The sequence below is a fragment of the Pseudochaenichthys georgianus genome, chromosome 7, assembly GCF_902827115.2.
Source record: "Pseudochaenichthys georgianus chromosome 7, fPseGeo1.2, whole genome shotgun sequence".
In the NCBI taxonomy this organism is placed as follows: domain Eukaryota; kingdom Metazoa; phylum Chordata; class Actinopteri; order Perciformes; family Channichthyidae; genus Pseudochaenichthys; species Pseudochaenichthys georgianus.
In genome coordinates this window covers 12,751,908-12,777,442 of record NC_047509.1, presented here as the reverse complement: position 1 = coordinate 12,777,442, position 25,535 = coordinate 12,751,908, and the positions used below count along the sequence as shown (strand labels likewise).

At 42.4% G+C, this 25,535-nt stretch overlaps 1 protein-coding gene across 1 annotated transcript; it reads left to right on the top strand.

Moving 5' to 3' along the window:
• Window positions 1-135: 135 nt before the first annotated feature.
• Window positions 136-25,396, top strand: bmp7b (bone morphogenetic protein 7b). Its single transcript, XM_034086267.2, has 7 exons — window positions 136-677; window positions 15,989-16,181; window positions 17,305-17,453; window positions 19,515-19,718; window positions 22,758-22,834; window positions 23,616-23,726; window positions 24,090-25,396. The coding sequence occupies exons 1-7, from the start codon at window positions 278-280 to the stop codon at window positions 24,237-24,239; spliced, it is 1,284 nt and encodes a 427-aa protein (XP_033942158.1). The 5' UTR covers window positions 136-277; the 3' UTR covers window positions 24,240-25,396.
• The last annotated feature ends 139 nt before the right edge of the window (window positions 25,397-25,535 follow it).

Sequence of the window (25,535 nt, the reverse complement as noted above, 5' to 3'; positions counted from 1 at the left end):
TACTCTGCAGAACAGGTTGCACCACAGTTGGTAGTTGTTGGCCACTGGCTGCGGATGAGGACAGAGGTCCGCGTGAGCTCACTCTGCCCAGAAAACCAATCATCTAAAGGACTTTGAAGTGAAGTTGATGTTTCGTTTGGGCGCACTTCCCTCAACATGAGGGTCCGTACCTGACTTTGGATATTGGACACAGCCGCTGCCTGTTGCAACAAGTTCAATATCAACTTTCCAGAGTTTCGGCGAACATAACTGGGCGCAATTACGCACGGCGAGTACCATGGCACCGATTTTGGACAGACGTGCCCCGGCTTTGCTCTTGGTTTGGAGCTACTGCGTTCTGGCGGACACCGCGTTTACGAACTTTACTTTAGACAACGAGTTCCACTCCAGTTTCATCCACCGTCGACTGAAGAGCCAGGAGCGCAGGGAGATGCAGCGGGAGATCCTGTCGATCCTGGGGCTGCCGCACCGGCCGCGACCCCACCTCCACGGAAAGCACAACGCTGCCCCGATGTTTATGTTGGACTTGTACAACGCCATGTCCACGGAGGGGGATGAGGACAGATACTCCTATCCCTACAAGCCCGTCTTCACCACCCAGGGACCCCCGATACCCAGCCTGCAAGACAACAACTTCTTGAACGACGCAGACATGGTCATGAGCTTTGTCAATATGGGTAGGCACCTTTACTATGTTAGACTAAAAACGAAACATATTTTAATGATGGCAAAGGTTCAGGCCACTAAAGTCATTTTTGTGCATCATTAAAGTCCAGTCAGTCTCAATTATCTCAAGCACAGTATACTAAAAATAGTTTTGAGATTTAAAAAAAAAGAAGTACCATATAGCCTACTCAGGGGTTTCTTTCAGAGACATTTGAGTTCCCTAAAACTGAAATTTGATTAACTTTCTCGAAGACTAACATTTTTCACAAATCTTGGGGCTTAATTTTCTATGGCAATTGATTAGCTTTATGTCTGGGCTATATATTAAAGTATTTCTCTGGACTTGTTGCTACAAACTGCTTGTTTGTTGTTTCAGTCAAAGGATATCTGAGTCAAAGGTGATAGTAAATCTGCATTATGTGTTGTTACTTCGCCTTAAGCAGCAGCACATTTCTTTCACCACGCATGTTTCTGATGCCTACATGCACACACAGGAGACCTGCACAACAAACATATTTACATACAACTGGGTGCAGTTATCCAGATAATACCAGGAGTGTCACATTCCAGTGTCCGTCTCTGTTAAACAGCTGTGCAACAACCAGATAATGTTCAGGTGCTGGAGCTGTGGATGATGGACCAGCCAGCAGCTAATATGTCAACCATGTGTTATCTAAAGAATGAGTAAGTCAACAGCAGAATGGGTTCAAAGTGCACTGGCTCCTCCCTTCCCTCTAATCTGGAGACATCCCTTCAGACAACAACATTATTCCAGTCAATAATGATCAAAGTTAGCTTAGTTAGTTAGTTCCAGTTCCTCCACAGTGATTTATTGTGTTGATCGATGCAAGTCGTTTTGTTCAGTTCTTGATAAAGGTTTCTTTTTTCCCCGGACACGTTTACTCATCTAATCAGAAAAAATGCTGTCAGCAACAATCGGAGATTAAGTGTAAATGATCACAACATGAGCAGGCGGTGTCAGATTTATGAAAAGATGAACACATCATATATTAATTTGCTCTAGAAATGATGAAGTCACATCAACTGCCTCACTTATGTTTCAGATGAGTTGCTGTGTTTAATTTTTGTATATATTTTAGCTTTTTCTCTACGAAAGGCAGGGAAGATAAGATAACAAATTCTGAGCAGGCATTCACTGGGTACACCTCTGCTCCAAATGTAGTTTGAGTTCTGAAAGTAGTTGCAAGTTAGCATTCAATACACTGTGTAATTACGTTGGGAGCTGCTGCATTGTGACTATTTTTGACAGGCTTTGACACAGATGGATTCGACCACAGAGGCTTGCAAAGTCGAGGGCCGAGGCTGCAGTAAGCTGAAAAGGAATAATTTAGATTTTTCAGAGAGAAAGAGACAAGAGATGGTTGGGACTCGGTCCATTTCTTTTGATTGGGTGATGGGTCACAGTGGCTAGAGAGAACATTTTATTTAATATATTAGAGAATCCTGGAAAGAAAGTCACACTGGTCTTGTGGCTGATGTGATTTGGTAATGGCTTTTATCCAAGGCTGAATCTGCCTCATGTCACACACATATGTCAGTAAGTTAGATATAAAGTGGCCATTTGCCCTTGCTTTGTGTGTGCTATCTGCCACGTGTTGCATCTGCTAATAGAGTTCAGGGTTAGCTTTCTCGCCAAGTCTCGTACATTGACATCAGATATTTGTCAAGCCAGCTTGATTCAAAACAGCACATAGTAGTTGTTTCATTACCCCTCATCTGTGAGAGAGAGAGAGACAGAGAAGTAAGTGATGGCTATCGAATGGATTGAGTACTTCCTCTCCAAATTCCTTCCTTTCCACATTTGCTCGTTGTGGGTTTGTTTTCTTATTTAGGTTGTCTGGGAGCAGAATGAGTGTGGCTTTTCTTTAAAACTGTCCCTCCAAGTTCTGCATGTCTCTATAACAACCATGCCAGGGTATATTAGTCAGACTTTGCACACTGGTTGCTGCTTAGAGGGGCCTGGTTATTATGACAAGATCACATTTTTACAACGATCAAAGAACATCCCTCAGAGCATTATTCTTAATATGATCTCTTCCCTTCTGATTGCCGCACAGGGGAGCTGCCTCACTTTGTCGTCATCTTATGTGAGTGTTGCAGACTCCGGTGCAGCCAGCCAGGGCGGGTGTGGGCTTAGTGACAGACCCCAGGCCAGGGACGTCCTCTCACTGAGTCACTTCAGTTTACAAGCCCAGCTGTGTAAATGGCTTACGGCATACATTCAGAATGTAAACAGCTATATGAAACACGGGTCACACAGGCACTGGGCGTGTGCTGGACATGCCATGATAACACGCCAACAAGTGAACACGCACGTTCACTGTGTCTTAAGACGGTCACAAGAAAATGGTATGAAAAAGATTATAAATGAAATCGCAAAACATGTATGAAACAATGTCAGGTTGCACAAGCATTTATACTCGTACTCTACACTTGCATATCCTTTTTGTGACTATTATTTTATGTAGTCCCAGTGGTCTCTGGCAGCATTAACCCTCAGCCACCGTGAATTAAGGCATTTCCTCCTCAACAAACCACAGCTTCCAGTGCTTTGGCTGCTACTTTGGCTTGCGCTGTGCTACGGTTCAGTTTGGTTCATGTTAAACTCCATCCAGGCTGTTTATACTCAACCATCCAGGCACACGCACAAACACTCATAATTCCCATTTACGCCTTCCAAGCCACAGAACAGGGCTGAGTTGGACGTCTGCTATTTGCATCCTGGATGACTGAAACAGTACAGTAGCAACATCATCAACCTGTATTTGGGTGGAAGAGTGAGGTTCAGTCTTTTTACTGTAAATTGTTGTCGTTGTGTTGGTTACCATTCTCATCTGGCATCGATTAGCATCGTTTTGGGTGTTTTAGGGGAGTTTAAGGAACTGGTTCAACATAATGGTTTTTCCATCTTCAGCGGTTAACATTTTATAAATGGTCTTATCATGATATTGTTAAATTATGTTCTTCGCTATTTCTTTTCTAATTGTCAACAAATCCCACAAAAAGATCAAAACTAACAATTAAAGTATATTGTCTTTATGTTTTTTATTATACATTTGTTGTCCCTTATTACTCACTACTCTGTCTATGGCATTCAGCCCCAAGCCCATTGGCTCTGAAAAAGTACTTTCTTCACAGGAATAAAATCATAATAAATCGTAGTATAACTAACAGTTTATTGCTTTGATTACATTTATTAAACCATTTTGTGATTTTGCATACATTTTCCATATTATGATATCTTTCAGTATTGTAGGGTTACATACCATATCCTATCATGGTACTGTGTATGCCTTCTCACTGTAACACTGACATGGTTTACTTTTCTTATAAACAGTGCTTGTTTATTCTGTAGCTTTTTTGGTAACTCAGTCATAGCTTTGGGGTCTCTGCATGTGTAACAGTGATGCTGTAAGTCAGCCTCTATTTATGGAGGGAGTGCTGTTTTTCTAAGGTAAAAGCATTTAAAAAGTGAACAAATATTAAGCCATTTAGAGACCGTGGTACATTTAATTCCCCAGTGTTCTTCTGCTTCTAATCTGCACCAGATGTGACAGATTTCAGTAAACTGAGTTATAAAGCAGTACATAAACAATACTGCTTTCTTGCTGCCATTGTTGTAAACATGGGATATGCAACATTTTGATGACTGATCACACAATTAAAGCTGTGATTTTGCACTAGGTTACCAGTTTTAGTAGTGATGTGTCACCTTGAAATGTTGCTTCTATATTTAATGAATACGTTGGGGCTGTGATCAGAAAAGGGAGATGTATCACTCAGACTTAGTCAGAGCGCTAGCAGGTAATTATCCTCTGTGCTACCTTGGTAAACTAACAGGGCACCACCTGGCCCTCCACCATTCAGTGCCCTCCGTCTGCTCCCAGGAGCTGCCACACAGTTTGTCTCCCTGTTCCTTTGCTTTATAGCATGCGTTAATAGGAAGGTAATTGAGAGCAGAGAGGGGAAGAAATGTGTAACCGGTAAATTAGTTTGGATTTATTAGAGGCTTTGGCGTTCAGACAGCATTGTGTCACCAGCTCACACACACTCATGGCCAGTTGTGTCACACTGTAGTCACGCCAGAGGCACGCAGCTTTAGTTTTTATAGCCGATAGCAGAGAAGCGGAGAGGACATTTCAACTGAATAGCTCCAATATCTCTCTTTAAAAAAAGACAAGACTCGTATCTCCTGTTCATTCTCTCCCCTCCCTCCTATATTGCTCCTCACATTCCTCTTCACAGTGGGCTGCCCATGGTGCTGAGGCTAATGCAGATGTTTCGCTCTGTCTGTAGGCCAAAGCAGCTGTGCAGAGAAACTTTATATTTTCAAAGTCCAACAAGTCCCCTCATCTCGACCTCCACCATCATGTCTGGCCCTGTCTCCAATCTGTCTCGCACGCATGACCATCTGATACCAAATTTCCCTTCCTACCCTCCTAAACCAACAGTATTGATTATCAGTATGGCCTCCTAGTTTTAATTAGTTAGTTATCCTATGTTCCCAGTGGTGTTTAGTCTCCAACCTCCTGCTCTGGCCCTCACCTCCAGGGGTTTAAACCTCCTGTGCTTCCAGACATAAAACATTTCAACACTTTCTCAAGTTCTTTTGTATGTTTTTCCACTCTCCACCTCTCACTCACACATACACACATGCTAACAGACACACACTCATACACACACTTTCTCTGAACCCCAAACACAGCTTGCCCTTTCCCTCTACCTCATTTCTCACTCCTGTCTCCATAAATACTCACACACTCGTACTTTTGTCCACTGTTGAGTTGTTGTAATGTGATGGATTTGTCTGTGTCGGTCTCTCCATCTCACACTAGAAGCTGCTTCCAAATGTGTTTGTGAAGACTTCTCATCACATGAGAACCAACAAATTAAACACAAGTGTGTGTGTGTTGAAGGCCTTCAATTCCTATGTTTCGGCTTTCACACCAGCGCTTTTCCCTTTCTAGCTCCGAGCTAGAGCTTTTCTGGTTCAGCTCCGGTTTCCCTTTTCTGCTATTGCTATCCAATTGTGGCATAAACCGGTTTCTACAGGCACATTTTACCGGCGTATTTTTATTATGATTCTACTTGTGATAGTCGGACACGACAACCTGTGCAGCCCATGTATTGATTCCATCCGATAGCTGCTATAATACAAAACAAAACGTCTGCCTCTCTCCACAATGATCGATAACAGTGAACGGATGGTCAAAGTAAGGTACATCCATCCATCCATCCATCCATCCATCTTCTCCCGCTTATCCGTGGTCGGGTCGCGGGGGTAGCAGTTCCAGCAGAGAGCCCCAAACTTTCTTTTCCCTGGCGACATCAACCAGCTCTGACTGGGGGATCCCAAGGCGCTCCCAGGCCAGCGAAGAGATATAATCCTTCCACCTGATCCTAGGTCTACCCCTTGGTCTCTTCCCAGCTGGACGTGCCTGGAACACCTCCCTAGGGAGGCGCCCAGGTGGCATCCTAACTAGGTGCCCGAACCACCTCAACTGGCTTCTTTCGACGCGAAGGAGGAGCGGCTCAACTCCGAGTCCCTCCCTGATGACCGAACTTCTCACCTTATCTCGGTCAAAGTAAGGTACAAATAAACAGAATCACACGAAGCCTGGTTAGTGTTGCCTGACTTTATAAAGTGTGTTTATAAGCACTACTGCTTGTAGGCAGGCATGACAGTCGACCCATGTTCAGGGGAGGTGGGTTTAGTTTCCTGCACGCCTCGACATAAGAGAGACGTAAGCGACGCCACCTCTTAGCTCCGAAGCGCTTGCCTCAAGACCAGTGTTTCTCGTACTTTTTCATACCAAGGACCACTTAACCAATAAAAAAATACTTGCGGACCACCTAACTCCACAAATATCCAAAAACACAGTTTTTTACAAATCGCCTGAAAATGGTACAAACAAGTGGCCACATGTGTGAAGCAGGGTTTCCGCTAGGATTTTTTCTCGCCGGTCAAATGTCCGGGCAGAATTTATTTTACCGGACTAATTTGAAACTTACCGGTCATATTTCAATAATAATAATAGTTGTGTAGCAGAGTTTCCTTTAGCAGGTAATTACCGGACTATGAGCAGATATGCTTCAGTTTAAAACTCAGTTCACGGGCTCATTTTTATATTGCTTCAGTTTATAATCGTAACAGATCGAAAAATTCAGATTCATTTTTCAATAAATGATTCCACAAACAACAAACAACATAATTATTACATTCAAACAAACTACTTGTAGTAGATAACGTACATTATTCAGAAGTTTACATCAACTTTGAATAATAACACGAGAGAAACGGAGCCTCTCTTTTCCCCTCTCTCTCTCCTGACAGCCCGTCAGTTTCTCATGCAGCTCGCTAAACAGAGGGCGGGGCTTCAGGTGATTATGCAGAGCTGCGTGTCTCGGTCAGACTCAGCAGCTGATCTGATCTCTCTCTCGCTCCGGTTACACTACACTCGCGTTTATGTCCATATCGATCAGATCCAGCTCTCCTGATCGGCCTTTATAGAGAGCACCGATCAAACTATTAAGAGTGAATATCGGCCGATAATGACCGGCGGCCGATCGATCGGAGCCTTCCTAATTATTACCAGACATTTTGACCGTCAGGTTTTGAATTTACTGGTTTTTTATAAATTTTACCAGCTAAAAACCGGTAATTACCGGCTAACGGAAACCCTGGTGTGAAGGTGTTGTGCTGGGCTATATCATGCAATCGAAAGTGAAACTTAAGCTCGCTCCATTGCGGAGATATTCCCGCGAGAGTGCGGAAAACTTAAATGTATTTATTTATTTAAAATGTGAAATGTTACCAATATACTCACGGACCACTAGGGGGCGCTCACGGACCACCAGTGGTCCGCGGACCACACTTTGAGAAGCACTGCTCTAGACCTATACAGTCTATGCTCTAGAGGCCGACAATTTTTTGGAGCTGGAAGTGAACCGGATTCCGGAGCTAAGAGGCTGCGCCGCTGCGGTGTGAACAGGAAAAACCGGCACTTTTCAGGCTCCAGCTCCGAGTCGGAGCTGAAAACGCGTTGGTGTGAAAGGGGCATGTGTCTGCAGCCTGTCCGTGACACCTAGTTTGCCTTTTCCCCCTCCCGAACATGTATGTTATCGCTTCTGTATACACTCCCAGTGAACTATACGCACATGCATTCACGTGGGGAGACAAATGCACACACACTCGTTTTTTTGCCCAAGAGGAATGTCTCTGGAGCTAATTAGTGTTATTGAGTGCATGTTTTATTGCTTTCTGCTGGACAGGGAGTGAGCAGAAGCAGAGGAATGTTACAGTTGGTACAGATAGCCCTGCCTTCCTGTCAGGTAATTTCTCTTAATACTCTCCGCAGTCTGATGTATTAAGCTGAGGTTTTGCGTGTGTGTATATAAATTCCACAAATTGATACAAAAAATCTCTCTTTTCTAAAACTCTAAAAACACCCAGATTTTCATAGCCACAGCCACGTGGTTTCTGGAAAATCTTGTTTTTCTCCATATTATCTCTCAGATTCACCTGTTGATCCCAGGAGTTCAGGATGACATCTGGATGTACATAGCAGAGCCTCTGTGCTCTTGGCCAGGCAAAGGCTCTTGCTGGGAGAGATGATGAAAAACTCTGCGGGTGGGACTTGACAATGTGGCGAGTGGTCAAAAGGCCTAGATGTACTAAGCGGGCGGTTTAACTTTGCTCAAATGATGGACGGAGCTCCTTCATTGCCAGGAATGTTGGGCTCATTTTAGATTTTTTTTAATAACTCCACCCCCCAGCTCTGACATATTATTTTTTTTCTTTCTATCTCTCCGAACATAGCTGACAATTTGTGTTAAACTCGCATCATTTGGCCCACTTCAAAGTGCATACTGAAAGAGAAATAATTGACACCTTTAAGTGACCTGTAGGATAAAAAAATAAGTACAGAATTAATTATATTTCCACCTGTTCTTTTGAATCTGGGTTGCTTTGACCTTGCCTTATCAGCGACCTGCAGCATATTAGACTCCCCTCCACTTCTCTGCCGGCGGGTACCAAGCAGCGAAGCTGAGAGAGCAGATGTGGGCCAGAGCACGGCCTGAGATCCGGGACCAACAGCTCCTCCGCTGCAAAAACAAATACAACACTCTTTGCTTGGTACTGGGGCACTGACAGGGCAAGGGGGAGCGAATGAAGGAGATGAGAGGAAAAGAAAGAAGAAGAAATGCAGCCCTAGAGAAAGATTAGGGGAAGGTGGATCACTAATGCCGTGCATTTGTCTAAACTAATTGCATTAGCTCTATTTTCCTCCTTGGAACATGACGTGCTTTAAAGCATTCGTGTTAAGGAAGTTATGTGTGTGTTTGTGAATAGTAAAACACTATTTCAGAGCCACTTACCCTGCCCAGTCACCAGCTGCACTGTGTGATGTGTGTTGGTTCTCCGAGCGGAAGATTGCGTTAGCGGAAGCCCGTAATACTGACCAGATTCCTCAACAGGTTCCAGCAGCCAAATCAAAGCTTATAAAAGCCAAGCAACTGTATGCACAGTTTTTAAATGAAAAGTGATGACATTTTGTGGCTGAGCAGCATGGAATATGAACTGCATGTGACGGACTTCTATTTATTTAGGCAAGCATGCAGCTGTGTTTCCCTTATGTTTCCTCCACAGCTATTCTGTTTGTTTTTTTTTAAAGAAAAAGGCAATGAGCTGTAATTAAACCAAATAAACAAGCTGTTAAAATCAGGGTGCCAATGTGCGCGTCATGTGTGCAAAAGATGCCACTCTGGGATGCAGGAGGATATTATAGAAGTTTTATGTAGACACTGGGAAATCTGTGTGTCACTTTGTACCAACGTGTACATTGTATGTGAATTTTCTTGAGGTCTATAATAAGAGGCGGCTTGGCTGGTCGGGGAGGGTGTGGCCCCTGTGGCCACAAAATTAAAGAACGTAAAAACAAGGGGATGAGGGGAAGAGTGAGAAGGGGAAACTGAATGGCTGTGGTTCCACGTCTCCGAGTTGTTTTATCCTGCAGTTAAGAGGAAGTGCAGATGGTGACTGTGGCATTAGCACAGTGAGATACCGCAGAACAATGACCACTAAACATTTGGGATGTGGTTGCTTTGTTGTCACCGTTGCCTTTTCCTAATGTGCAATCACTCTTGACAGACCTCTAACGGAACATGAAGTCCAAAGTTCCACTCATGTAGAGGACTCTATTCGTCCTGCAGGACCTTCAGTCACTGTTTGAAGGCTTTTGAGATTTGCAACTTTGTCTCACAGTAAAGTAGAGGTTCATCCATCATAAAAAATACAATTAGTCATTGTATAAGTAATGGTAACACAAATCCTCAAGTGAGATGAGAAAATTATGTTACTCATGTATTTCAAGGAAATATGAAGCTACTAACTTAACTTGGCACAAAGACCACAAACAACTATCCGACAGTTACTTGGAGTTGGATTTAACTACCTCTGGACGAAGCCAGACTAGCTGTTTTCCTCTGTTGTCTTTATGCTAAGCTAAGCTAGCCGGCTGCTGCAGCCAGATATGAGAACAGTATCAATCTTAACATCAAACTTTCTACCACAAAGCAAATCAGCATGAAATCCTCAACTATTCCTTTAAATGAAAACTACCTGCATGGCTAGAGACCAGTAGAGATCAGATAATTTGTTATTTTATTTTTTGGATGAACCAACTCTTTAGCACAGCTGTGGTGCCGAGGGAGAGCGCCAGGGAGAGGCTTTACGGTCAGACACATTCCTGTGAGTTCCAGGCTGTTACATTTTCAGTATAAATCTCTGGTCCATGATGCCCAGCGAAGCATGAGGTGGAACCCAGCACTACAGTGTAGAGGTGCAGAGGGCAAGCATGTTTGATGGCTGCAGTGCGAGGCAGAAAGAGAGGACAACCGAGCCTCTGTGATTAAAATCTGAGCCCTCTCGATGGCCCTTATGCTAAAGAACTCAGAACAGTTTGGTTCTGACCACAAGTCTTAAATGTAAAGACTCTTCTTCCTGTGGTTACTGCCTCTACGTGCACACAGGCTCTTGTGTATGTGATCGTGCACACACACACTGCGGTGAGTTAATGATCGTTAAGTGTGAGTAAGTTATAGCATGAAACTCTGCTGACCCTTTCCCAGGGAGCCAGTGCTTTCAGGCCCGACAGCAGTACAAATACATCACGCAGGCATGATGTCATCAGGAGTTGCCAGTGGGCAGGATGTTTCCTAACGTGGTAATCGCCCTTCTGTGGGTAGTCACCCGGTACCCAAGAGATCAAACCCTCTGCGCTTCATAGGATAAACATTTAGAGCAATCCGTCCTTTCCTTGCACTCTGTTTTTATTTCCCTCTCTTTGATTTAGCTTACGGAAACTATGACTTACTTGTTCCCAGTACTGTGCTTAAAACATTGTTGAATTAAGAGCAACAGAAAGAGGGAAAGAAAGAAAGAGGGAGAGATCATTATGGGGCATCAATCAAATGCACATGGTTTACTTCCAGAGGAAATAATCTGACCCTGATGTGATTTATTGCTTTTTCTAGTTGCTGGTTTGGGAATCAGGTGTAAAGCTAGAGTTAATGGCTCTCCAGTGATGCAGGGTGAGGTGCAGGTAATGGTTGTACAGTTATCTCTAGAGACATAAAGGTAGTATGGGAAGGAGGGGGGGGGGGGTGCTTAAGCTGTCGGTTGAGAGAAGTGAGAGTGGTGCCAGAGGTGAAATCCCCCCCCTGCTGAGCAGCGGAAGCGTGCAAGAGGGACTGAGTGGTGTGAGGGTGGCGAACAGACACTTGGGCTAATGTGAGCCGTCAGATTTGGCCGCTGCTGCTCCGGAGCTCGAGGTGTTGGAGAAGTCTCTTAGGTCTACTGGCCTGGCAGGAGAGGAGGGAGAGAGAGAGAGGGAGAGAGGGAGGGGGAGAGAGAGTGAGGGAGAGAGGGAGGGAGAAAGAAAAACAGTTAAAGGATTAGTCTGGTTATATTCGAGTATATCTCTTTTTTTACTGTTAACAAATCCCATTCAACTAAACTGGCTAAATTATTTCCTTACACAACTATGAACTTGCAAATGTTAGACCAATGGTTAAAGTGTATTTGTTGGAAGACTTTTTTCAGCTGCGGATCTGATACACTATCAAGAATTTACAGAAGCAGGATGGTGTGTCAGTTCCAATGTCTCTGCTAGTAAAATAACAACAGTGTGGCTCCCTAATATGTTTTTAATACGAGTTGTTGGCAAGAGCAATGAACAACATCAGGCTTGGGCTGCACAAAGAGTTGTTGTTTTTTGTTTTTATTTACATAAACAATATACACACCAACATAGTTATTCTTTAAAGGACACCACATGTTTTATACAAAACACAAGAAGATGTATGAAGATACATTTAAATGTAATGAAATTCAGAGACCCTCAGTAGTAGAGAACATGATACGCTGGGGGGGGGGGGGGGGGGGGGGGGGGGACACACATAAATAACAGAGGATGCATTGCTAACACTTTGTTTACAGCGTCGTAAACCTCTGGTTGCCAGGTGCACTGAAGTTTGGTTGGAGTCGTCATCATCCCGATATCTCTGATGTGTGCTGCTGTGCACGTGTGTGGCCCGGACAAATGATGTGGTATGACTTTGCTTCATCAGCAGTTTGTAGTAAAAGCAAATCAAACTATAAAAGCAGCTCAAGTCCATGTAAGTGTGTGTGTGTGTTTCTCTCTTTTGCCTGTGTGTTGCATCTCTAATTACGGATTACAGAAACCCATAATGATTGTGTTACCGTGCTGTGACGCACAAGATCGTTCGCTTCACAGGATTGTATATTGTGTATTGGAGTGTTTGGTTGTGTGTGTGAGGAGCAGCAGCAACCGATCTAAACGCCGGCTACTCAGAATGAAGGACTCATAACCCATGAGAGGGTGTGTTCACCATGTTTGTGGTGTGTGTGTTTGTGACACAGGTGGGGCGATGGCTACTCACTTCCTCCCAGAGGAAGTCATAAATGCACCCGCGTGGCTCTGACTGTGCCTCTTCCCCTCATCTAATGACTGCCATACTGCTGTAATGGCCTGTAGGAGAAAGAGAAGCACACAGACAACGGCAGAATTGTGGCAGATGCTAAAGCTATAAGCTCTGTAGGCTGCTCTCATTTTCTCCATACAGATGAAATCCATTCAATAAGGAGTGGATATAGAAAGTGTTGTGAGAGAAATAGTTAGTGTGGGAGTTTTACTGCAGCCCCCAGCTGTTCTCACAAGAAAAGATAAAGAGATTTAATAGTGAAGGGGCGGGCGGCTGCTCTGGCTCTCTCCCCAGAGGGAGTGCACCTGCGCTGGGCTGCAGGAGGAGGGAGAGCTCCCTGGTGCAGTCGATGAAAAAGCGAGCCCTGGAGCAAAGAGGTATGAAGGAGAAAAGAGAGAGGACACTAAAGACATTGAGTAATTAGATGGATGATGAAATGAAAATCATTGTCCTCACCTTATTTAACTTTTGAATAGAGAAAAGTAGCTCTGTTTAAAGGGACTGCAGGCTCCTAACCACTGTGCTGAGGTCAGACTCAGGTGTATCTTTAGACATTTTCACCATTAAAATATATGAAGAGAGTGAGATGTGATCTTGAGTTAATATTACAGCCTACAACTGGTTTTCAGGAAGAGGTAAATAGTTGTTTCAACCAGTCCAATGTGGGCACAGAGCAGATCCAGGACAATGGGAGCCTAAAGTAAGGCCATCTATTGGGTGCAGAGAGCAGAGCTGTCCCTCATTGAAGAGTAATTAGATCCTTTCTTTACTTCTTCTCTGGCCAATCATCTCACAGTGCTGCCTTTGTATAATGTCCTTCAGCAACTGGGTTTAATACAGACATAAATGAAAGGGGGTGTAGGGGAGAGAGAGTCCGCTGGGAGAACTACATAAGAGCGGAAACATGGCTGAGAAAGACAAAGAGGCAGGTGTGCAGTGAAAGAAATAACACCGCACAAGCTGTGCAGTGAAACATGCATAACATGTACATCGTTGCACACTTCTATTACTACCAGCTGGTGTAGGACAAGTATGCTGTAGTCAGGAATTATTTAGAATTATAACGTGTGTGTGAGCACTAGGGGGATGATGATAGCTTGGCAAATGTCGGAAAAGGTTTTTTTTCCAACCAGATTTTTGCAGTTTAGAGGCAGTCGACTCTGATACAGAACTGTCTTGTGTCATGGTGGTTCATGGATAGTTGCTAGAAATGGCAGAGGCAGTGCTTGAGAGATCTGATCTGTCATCAGCTGTGGGGTTTATAGTGTATACTCAACAACATAACTGTATTAGGACTGTTAACTATTGTCTTCATCCACCATGGCATTTTGTGCAAACGTTTGTAGTCTCCACAGGATGCATCCTAATCATATTGGTCATCCCCTGACTTCTACTCTTCCTTTTATTTATTTTTTAAATATTTTTTTTATTGAGTCAGGCACAATGAGTACATTTATACAGTCAATATTTTTATTTATTTTTCCCCTTTCCCCCCCTCCCGGTCCTAGCTAGTAAATTAAATAACTAACTAAATAAAATAGATGCCTGTATAGGTAAAAGTAAAGTAATATAGAAGATAATATTAAAAGAAAATGTATAGATAAGGGAATAAAGAATAGTAACAGTAATACTTGTACCCATATACTCACATATGTATACCCACATGTACACATGCACATACATGCACATACCTACATACAAAGACAGAGCAAATAAATAAAAATGAATATAAAAAAAAGAGACACAAGAAAGAAAACAAAACAAAACAACAAACAAACAAACATACACATACATACATTCGTAGTTCCCCTCTTTCTTCTTAATGTAGTGTCTTAAGTTCAGCTATGTAGGCTATCACAGAGCCCCAGACAGATTCAAATAGTTTTGAGGAGCCCCTCAGGTTATATTTAATCTTCTCCAAGTTCAGGTACAACATTAAATCTTTAAGCCATAGAGATGCTTTAGGTGGTATAGAAGATTTCCATTCTAGGAGTATTCTTCTACGTGCTAAGATAGATGCAAAGGCTACTGTCTTTAGTTTTCCTCTTCAACATTCGGTGGCCAGGTATTACTCAAAAAATGGCAGTTTCTGCACATGGTGTCAATACCACGTCCAAGGCCTCAGTAAGGTGTTTGAAAATGCTTGTCCAGTATCCTTGTAGGCGAGGACAAGACCAAAACATATGAGTCATGTTTGCTGGTGACATGTGGCATCTGTTACAGGTGTCCGTAACATTTGGGTATATTTTGGAGAGTTTAGAGTTGGTGTAATAGATACGGTGGACAACTTTTAGTTGTATAAGATTGAGCCTGGCACAGGACGTACTCTCCTTTTTTTAATAGCTAAATTAAAAAGGATAATCTATACTACAAGGGAGATCGCTTTTTAGCTTCAACGACACTTCAATCCTTCGAAACCTAAGGTTTATGTCCACACTTATTGAGAAGAAATGTTCTTGAAATGCCACCGGGGGTCTGGGGAGATGACGTATTGTCTTCACGGTTTTTGCTTGATAATAAATCATTTGAAGTGTCGGTGTGTGTCTGTTTGCATGTGTTTGTATGTGTGGGCGGTCTGTCTGGCAGTTAATAAAGAGGGAGGTGGAGGGAGAGCCAGGAGATGATGAGAGACAAGGCGCTGACCCCTGGGACCTCCTGCTGGGACATGAGAGGAGCAGGGTCAGGGGGGCCACGTCTTGGGGGTGCAGGGGGTGGATGGACTTGGAAACCTGGGATGTGGGGATGAGAGAGAGGAGGGGATGGGGTACACCAAATATTGAGCCCCCAACTCATGAGAACCAGATGAAGGGCAGGCTGGATTACTCTCTGGGGCTGCGAGAGGAAGAGAGGGAGAAGAAAGGGGCTCATAAAGCTGTCAGAGTCCGCCTGCATCTCTCTATCATGGCTCAGTGTGCGCCAGCTGCATGGCTCCGAGTGCTGGTCCTCATGAATGTTTCAATCACAAACCAACATGTGTACTTCATAACCGTAGATGTTTTTAATCTGGGACTGACCCAGAGCCTGACAAGCTATGTCAGCTCCTTGCTAACAGCTCAGGTTGAGAGACTGTGAGAAGAATATATTGAGAAAGAGGTAGAGAACAAACGTGTCTTGTTACTCTGTAAAATGCAACTCAATACCTCACTATAAACTCTTTAGTTGAACACATAGTACCTGTTCCTATCCCCGCTGTTAGAGAGGATGGATGCAAAACAATTACAAAAGTTACATTCTGCAAGCATACAATGTGTCTGATAGTATAACTTTTTATTTTCACCTTCTCTTTTTTCTGCAGTCGAGCACGATAAGGAATTCCTTCCAGTGCGACGGCATCACCGTGAGTTCAGATTCGACCTATCACGAATCCCAGAGGGCGAGGTGGTCACTGCTGCAGAGTTTCGTATTTATAAAGACTTCGTCCACGAGCGCTTTGACAATGAGACCTTCCGCATCAGCGTCTTCCAGGTGTTGAAGGAACACACTGATAGGTGAGCATGGATATAAGTTGTTTTGTTTATAGTAATGTACTTTTTTTGTTATTGTTTTCATGCTCCTAAGCAATGACAACATTTGGAATAGTGCTCCTCATGATTTCATTTATAACCAAATAACTCCAAAACCACTGAACCTTAGCTGTCTCTTCTTTATGCAGGTTGTTGATAATGTGCATCATTTGAAAATCACTTTGGGATCCAGGAATTTGTGATATTTCCCTTTGTCATTATGTTCCTATGTTGTAGACACAATTCATTACAAAACCTAACATTATCAATTATTAAAATTAGCATTCGTAGCATTCTTTATCTTGAAGCTTCTCTTATTAAACTGGTCTTAGCCCCACCTCCTCCACGAGGCTTATTGTGGACGTCCAAAAGGTGTATGTAACTCGGGACAGGCCGGGGTCCTGCTCTCCTCGACCCCTCCTAAAGGTTTCTGTTGTCCAGAGGGAACAACACAGTCATTTATCCCTTTGCCAGAGACGGGCCTGGGTACATGAATGAAGCAGAGCTCTGTGACACATTATCTGCCCAGTCAGAAAATAGGTCGGGATACATGAATGGCCACATGAAGAACAAGGGATTGTAGTCTCCCATGTTGAAAGAGTAAAAAAAAAAAAAAAAACAGAGTTCAGTGACAGACAATAGGATTGACTTGGATATGCACTATTTCACTCTCTACTTTTCACACACTTTCCCCCACTTCCGCAGCTGTGTTTTTTCTCTCTCGCCCTCTCTATATTTATATCTCTTGCACTTTCTCCATTTGGCTCTCTGTCTCTCCCACAAGATTCCAGCCAGTGATGGACTGTGCGTAGTGTATGAAAGGACCGGTCGTTTATAAAGCCATTATTGTCAATTAAGAAAATGAAGTGTTCCCCTGGGTCTCACCATCTGGAGCCTCCCTCCCTCCCTCACTCTCTCTTCTTGCTCCATCTCTTTGTTTCACTCCGTCACACTCTTCTAACTCCCTCTCTCCACTCCATTACTTTGCGCTTTGCTCACTTTGCTTTACCCTTCACATGGTTTTACATTTTTCGTAATTGTTCATATAACCCCTGTCGATCTATGTTCATCTCTGACTTTAAGTGTTTGATCTTCTCGTCCTCTCCAGGGAGTCGGACCTGTTCCTGCTGGACTCCCGTGTGATCTGGGCAGCAGAGGAGGGCTGGTTGGTGTTCGACCTGACAGCCACCAGTAACCACTGGGTCCTGAACCCCGGCAGGAACCTGGGTCTGCAGCTGGCCCTGGAGAGCACCAACGGTGAGTGTCTCCAGATCAGTGTTTTCACGCATACTGTAGGAAGTCACAGGTGGCCATGTTACCAAGGACCAGCAGCTATGTGCATTATAAGAGGACAAAAACAAAGGTTTAAAGACGAGGTGATTAGGAACCAGAAAAAAACCCATAGATAAATAAATAAATGTCTTAATTTCAATTTGACAGTTTCAACAAGAATCATACAATTCAGATGTTATTTGTTCTACTTTTATTGTATTGGGTTTGCGAGAGATTGCAGATATAGACATAGTGGCACACAGTAGCTATTCTAATTAGAATTACAGTATCTAATTCAGTTAAAGGTAGGTAAGTTTGAGAAACCGGCTCGAGATCGCTAGAATTTGAAAATACACGACCGGAGAAAATCTGCCACTTCCTTACAGAGCCCCTCCTCCAACACACAGGAACGTGCACATGACCAATGAGGGCACGAGATAAGTTTGTGCACAGATGGAAGGCTGACAGGCAGGTAGGCCATCCAGTTATTTTAGCCGGGCCGGCTAAAATGATTGGTCGTGCTTTCTACAGTACTACGGCTTCCACAGATGACTTTTTGTAATGTATTTTTTGTCAAAGCACTTAAGATATTCATTGCTATCGGGATGTTAAGAGCATTCCATGGAATATAACAAAAAGTGTATCTCGAGCAGGTTTCTCAAACTTACCCCACCTTTAAAGTAGTTACCCATTATTTCACGGTTACCACTTTTACTTTTACTTAATATTCCTTAGTGAATTGAAGAAAGATTTTGAATGCAGAAGATGCAATCTGATGTGTACAACGTAATGATAAGTTTGTTTACTTAAAAGCATTTATACTTTATTAAATATGTAGTGATTAACACAACTTTAGTAAAAGCGTTATTGAAATAAGGGAAGTATTGATAACATTTATTCATGAAGTCAAACATCCACATCAACTATGTATGTATCACTGTAATGTGTTAATTTGTTTAGACGTCTGCATTATCATTCAACAATCATAGCTGTTCTCTTGAAGGCCAAAACATCAGTTGATTTATTGTTTGTGTGTACACAGCAAAGATAAGTCAAACCGTGCTCCTCATCATCGTTCATTCATCCTCATCCGTCATACCCTCAGCATCATTAGCAGGCATGCAGAAAGTCCCTGCGTTATCTTCAGGATAACATCTCAGCAGGAGTTTGTCATCACTGGGCCTGGATGTTTGTCAGTGGAAAACGTAATCAACGAACAGTGTGTGGAGTAAAAGAGCGTGTTTGGGAATATTATCTCTGAGGATGGCAGGATATTACATGTTAGCTGAGGAAAACACACAGGGCATTGCTTTCATGTTGTGGGAGGGGAGTGCTGGAGAGGCTGAATCCATGAGTGTGTGTTTGTGTACGAAGGGTTATGGCTGAGCATGCACAGACAGGCACACGGGACACCCCGTCGCCAGCGGCGACCAGAAGCCTTGATTTACCACATAATGGCGATCAGACACACATTCTTGTATAGACATTGCTGGAGAGCACATGCACGAGCATGCACCAACACACCCACACAAACACACACACACACACACACACACACACACACACACACACACACACACACACACACACACACACACACACACACACACACACACACACACACACACACACACACACACACACACACACACACACACACACACACACACACACACACACACACACACACACACACACACACACACACACACACACACACACACACACACACACTCTCAAACACAAGAAGAGAGGCTTTGATGTTCAGAGCTACGTTTGTTCTTGGTATTTCAGAGGTGCAGAAGCAATGAGAAAAAGGGAAAGGAATTCACAGAGGGAAATCTCATTTGCAAAACAGACAAAAGTGGTGGCAGTAAGGATGGCGAGGACCTCACGCATGCAACATTAACTCCAACCACAGGCACCCCAAGTGGGCACACATCTATTGGATTTCCCTTTCTCTTTGATTATCGAGCTGTTTGAATAAAAACGAAATGTCTGTGATGTTAACACCTGTTGTACTGGTCTCTCTGTCCCTCCCTACAGGAGAGAGCGTCAACCCTCGTGTAGCAGGGCTGATTGGTCGCAGTGGGCCTCAGAATAAACAGCCCTTCATGGTGGCCTTCTTCAAAGCCACTGAGGTGCACCTGCGAAGCATCCGCTCAGCACAAGGAGGGGCCAAACAGCGAAACCCCAACCGCTCCAAAGGGACAAAGAACCAAGAGGCACTGAGAGTGGCCAATGTTGCAGGTAAACACACAGAAATGTGTTTGTGTCTTTTTTTTGGAGAGGAAACCATGGAATGGGACACAAATAATTGGAATTCTCTAATTGGTAGTCACTGGCATTCAAACACAAATATACACAATATCCAGACCAACATACTGTATGACATTGGAACTGATCTGCTTCTTGCGCGACAAAACACGCAATGCATACTTGGGGCCTTTGTTTTAGAGGTGTGAGAGGGCTGTGTTTATGTGAAGTGCTGAAACACTAGACTGTAATGCCTGAGCTTCAAATATCCCTCTGCTGTCTTTGTTTATTTACACAAGCATTACAGAGCGGTCGGGGCCAAGTTCCCTGCATGGAGGTAAGGCATTGCAGGCTTTTATGGCAGAACACATCTGCAGTGTGCTGTGGGGCAACCGGGGCCACAACACATGGGCCAAATGGGCCTGTTTGGAACTTTGGATAGCAGCGCTCTTTAACTGGATGATGAGAACCAGTCGCTCATGATCGTTTCCAATGTGAACCACCCTCAGGAACTAATGTACCACAGAGCCCCAGAGGTCACCAGAGGAAGCGAGAGAGATACTATTAGATAGAAAACAGACCATTCTTTTTTGCGTGCAGATGGGGTAAAGGGGAAAATAGATGTTGAAATGGGTGAAGAGAAATGAGAGAGAATAAATAAAGGGTTTGAGTTTTGAACAAAGGGAAAAACTGCTCTCTGTGCACATCTGTTTTACCCAGAGGAAACTCAAAGCACGCCATAGTGACCTATAAGCAGGGTGGCCCATTCATTTGAAACAATTCCCAAATTGCTGCTGTATCTGGAGGTGATTTCCTTCTTTCATTGTTTAAATGTTAATGTTTTGAATGAGGAAACTGGCTGTATTTAGGTCTGTTCTGTATCATCTCTGTCTAATTGTGGTTGGACTGCAGTAAATAGTTACTCTTCTAGCTGTATGGGATAATGGCAGAGGTGGGAGTAAGTCCTACATGTGCAAGTCATGAGCAAGTCTCAAGTCTTGACCTACAAGTATCAAGCAAGTCCCAAGTCACTGTGGTGAGAGTCAAGCAAGTCAAGTCAAGTCATTGCTCAGGTCAAGCAAGTCAAGTCAAGTCATACAACATTCTGATGAATAAGCCCAGTTTCCGCATTTAAATCAGTTAAAAGACAGTGGTTATGAAAATGGATTTAACCCACACTATGATCTTCATTACATACACAGTTAATCATTTGAAAACTAATTTAGAACGATGACAATCATATTAGATTAATATTAACCCTAGAACTGCAGACAATATAGCTAGGACTCAATCAAAATGTCTGTTCGAAAAGGCAGAATTCCAGGTAAGAAAATCATATGGCAAATGCCATTACCTACACATATTTAATTTAAATTTCTGTTAACACTAGAACCGCCAACAGCGTCAGCACCTACATAGATATCATTTTCAAATCATTTAATTTGTTCCTCTTCATAATTTCCTTATAAACTAAGTAGGACGATTTAAAACTCACTTAATTTGGTTAATTTTGAAATTGCTTCAGCTTATCATCATAACAGATCAAAAAGTTCAGATTCATTTTACAATAAATCAAGGAATGATGCACTTCTACAAACAAAAACAACATGATTAAAACATTTAAACAAACTACTAAAAAGTAGATGAACTACATTATTCAAAAGTTTACAGTAACTTCTGATAATAACACAGGGGAAATAAACGAGGCATCTCTCTCTCTCTCTCTCTCTCTCGACCGCCCGTCAGTATCAGGGTTAGTCAAAATGAATCCCTTGAAGGTTCTAGTGTTCATTTACCGTTTTGTCTTCTCTTTGCTTAATCGATTTGAAACCAATTCTAACGTAGCTTAAACTTAACGTTAGCATTCTAGCTAACACAACACATGCACGCACTTTTCTCTGTGTTTTTTTTTGTAGTGACGAATGAAGTTAGATGTTGTGGTGGTCGTGTCACTGATCTTTATGCTGCAGACCCTGCATACCGCTGTTCTCTTCTTATTACCGTCATCGACAAAATAATCCTTGAATCCAAACTTCACTATTTTTGGAGTAACGCTAGCCGCTGCCGTGTTAACTGAGACTCCGGCATTCTAGTGGGTTGCCAGGTTTGCGCGCATGGCGCTATAATCAAATTTTTCGAAAGAACTAAACGTAATATCTCACTACAAAAACAAACGCAAATATTTTATTTTAAACAGTCAAGTCCTTTCAAGTCATCTATCTCAAGCTTAAGTCAAGTCTCAAGTCATGAATACCAAGTCAAGTCTTTTATCAATGTTATTCAAGCAAGTCTCAAGTAAAAAAATATGCGACTCGAGTCTGACTCGAGTCAAGTCATGTGACTCGAGTCCCCATCTCTGGTATCAGGGTTAGTCAAAATGAATCCCTTGGAGGTTCTAGTGTTCATTTACCGTTTTGTCTTCTCTTTGCTTAATCGATTTGAAACCAAGTCTAACGTAGCTTAAACTTAACGTTAGCATTCTAGCTAACACAACACATGCACGTACCTTTCTCTGTAGGTTTTTTGTAGTGACGAATTAAGTTGGATGCTGTGGTGGTCGTGTCACTGATCTTTATGCAGCAGACCCTGCATACCGCTGTTCTCTTCTTATTACCGTCATCGACAAAATAATCCTTGAATCCAAACTTCACTATTTTTGGAGTAACGCTAGCCGCTGCCGTGTTAACTGAGACTCCGGCATTCTAGTGGGTTGCCAGGTTTGCGCGCATGGCGCTATAATCACGTATTTCGAAAAAACTAAACGTAATATCTCACTACAAAAAAAAACGCAAATATTTAATTTTAAACAGTCAAGTCCTTTCAAGTCATCTGTCTCAAGCTTAAGTCAAGTCTCAAGTCATGAATACCAAGTCAAAGTCAAGTCTTTTATCAATGTTAGTCAAGCAAGTCTCAAGTCAAAACATATGCAACTCGAGTCTGACTCGAGTCAAGTCATGTGACTCGAGTCCCCACCTCTGGATAATGGCACATGTGTTGGAGTATAATTTCTCTCCGTCTGTTTTTCTTCCTCAGAAAACAGCAGTACTGATCAGAAGCAGGCGTGTAAGAAGCACGAGCTCTACGTCAGTTTCAGAGACTTGGGCTGGCAGGTACGGAAAGCGTTTTGGTCCCAAAATGAGATTATAATGCATTGTATGCAATAGATTTACAAAATACTTTAGCCCTTAGTTTTTTTTCCACAAGGGACAAGTCAAGAACATTTCTACAGTTTCAGCTGGGTGTACTCAATAGAATATCCCCAAACATTGTCCTCTTGCTGTCCAGCTATCAAACAAGATGAACTTTTAATGTTTTTAATATTTTTAATCAACAAGCTTAGAATGCTTTCATACTTCATATAGGTTGCCCTGATCTTTTCATTTTATATCATGATTGGGCCAAGCGGGAAAATGTACATCGAGAACCCCAAAACATGAGTCAATTAACTGATTTGTCTGAGGACAAAAATAAATCTGTAAAACATTAAAGTATTTTAAAAGAGAAAATGACAGTGGTTCCTTCCTTTTTTGATTCTGTGTTTTCTGATTGTATTTGTCTTCTATGAGAGTAGATCAAATGTATTTGAACAATATTTCAACATTTTATAGACCATAAAACAAAAATATGCAAATAAAATGTCCTGTCTACATTTATAATTTAATTATCTATAATAATTTATTAGATTAAAGTATGTATAATTATAATATTCTTCTAAAGGACAGCATAATCAAATATATGACTGTAATTGGGTCTGCTCTTTTAAGTACAAAATGTTAATTGCAAATACAACATTATGCACCTCTTAGTATCAGGTCTCTAAGAAGAGATAATGAAATACAATTTTCAAATTCTCCAACCTGATTTTCTCTCCGTCTCCCTCTCCTCTCTCAGGACTGGATCATCGCTCCTGAAGGATACGCGGCCTACTATTGTGAGGGAGAGTGTGCCTTCCCGCTGAACTCCTACATGAACGCCACAAACCATGCCATTGTGCAAACCCTTGTGAGTAACCATGAAGGCAGGAAACACAAACCCAGCCGTCATGTTAGGAGTCTAATCATTTCATCAACTGTCAGAACAATGTAGCCAATGTTTCACATTGTATTTTAAAATAAACTGTCATCCGTGATGTGACAGCAGAGGAGGTCAACATAAAAAAAAACTGCCTTTTTTTACATTACATTGCATTTAGCTGACGCTTTTATCCAAAGCGACTTACAATAAGTACATTCGACCAGGAAGACACAACCTTGTGTACTTTTTCCCACAGTACTTGGATTCAGTGTATAACCCTTTGCCATTTTTCAATATGAATTTGTGGTGTAAGGATGATTTTAACATTTGATCTCCCACTTCTCTTCCCAGGTTCATTTTATTAACCCGGAGACAGTTCCTAAGCCTTGTTGTGCCCCCACACAGCTCCACGCCATCTCAGTGCTTTACTTTGATGACAGCTCTAATGTCATTCTCAAAAAATACCGCAACATGGTGGTCAGAGCTTGTGGCTGCCACTAGACTCTCAGCATCTTCACATCAAGGCACACACATGCACACACTCATGAGTAGAAAGGGCTTCTTCTTGCTGTCAGGCTCCACTTGAAACACTAGGAATGGATTAAAAAAAGATGAATATATTTGTTATGAACCATCTGAGTGTCTTCCATGTGGAGGATACTGGTGTTTCATATTTGAGGTCGTCTTGATGCAAACACACAGTTGTGCGGCTGAACAGGAATTTGATTCAATTTCAGACTCCTCGCCACATGTGCAGACACGCAACATACAAACAAACACGCACACACACACTCACGTTTGTGCTTTCTACTGTGTATACAAGACATTAAAAGCAGTGATTGTACTGTATATTCATCCACAGTCAACAATCTTTTGTTTATTTCAATAATTGTTATTGTAGTTGATTCTTTTACTGTAGATTTTATTATATATATATATTTTTATGACTGAGAGAGACTCGAATGGATTTTCTGAATTTCTTCGATGTACAATACTGTGTAAATAATTTTTTTTCAAACAAAGCAAGAAGTGTATTTATTTCCTAGAATGTCACTTGGGTTTATGTTTTTCTCCTGTATGTAATGTTGCCTGTTTTCTTTCGCATCTTAGTACACACAAGCTCTAAGAAAATCAAAACAAAGCTGACAGAAAAATACTCTGACACGAGCATTCAGCTGAGACTCGAAGCGCCTCCCGTGTACATGTGCTACACAGGCAGAGGCAGTTTATATTTCATCTTTTACATTTTTATAGCAACACTCAGCCCAACTGTCAGAGAGAAGGAAGACTAGAGAGATGGAGCTTTGTACGAAGCATCTTGTTTTGTGTGGTAGGCATTTTCAGGTGTATATTCCTCTGCTGTAATACAATCTGTCATATTTAAAAAGGTCTATTTATTGAAAGCTGGCTAAGATGTACAGTGTGCTCCGATGTCTCAACGATGTTTTACTGCTGAACTGGTACAACAATAAACTGGGAGAAAAGCAACAAAAAACACCTTGAGGTGTGTTTAATCTGAATGAAAGGCAGAATTAATTTGACATGCTGTTCTTGACACATTCCTTTGCTACACGCTTTATCTGATGAACTGATATACTGAATGTTAGTGTGTTGCCTTTCCGTGTGCGATAGCAAAACAAGAACTGTTCAGTTTGTTCCTGTTTCTGTTGAGGGACAGGCAGTGTGTGTCTTTGTGGTTTATGCCTGTGACAGATGTGAGTGTTCTGTCTTCTGGTGGTTGGATCTTTGCACATGCATTTTAATGTATTGCATGTTCTGTATTTCATCTCTACCATA

Excerpts from the sequence above, each read along its gene's own strand:
- bmp7b (XM_034086267.2), top strand. The coding sequence starts at position 278 with ATGGCACCGATTTTGGACAGACGTGCCCCGGCTTTGCTCTTGGTTTGG. Across the intron at positions 17,454-19,514 it reads GGCCCTGGAGAGCACCAACG|GAGAGAGCGTCAACCCTCGT; the intron begins GTGAGTGTCTCC and ends CCCTCCCTACAG. Across the intron at positions 23,727-24,089 it reads ATGCCATTGTGCAAACCCTT|GTTCATTTTATTAACCCGGA; the intron begins GTGAGTAACCAT and ends TTCTCTTCCCAG.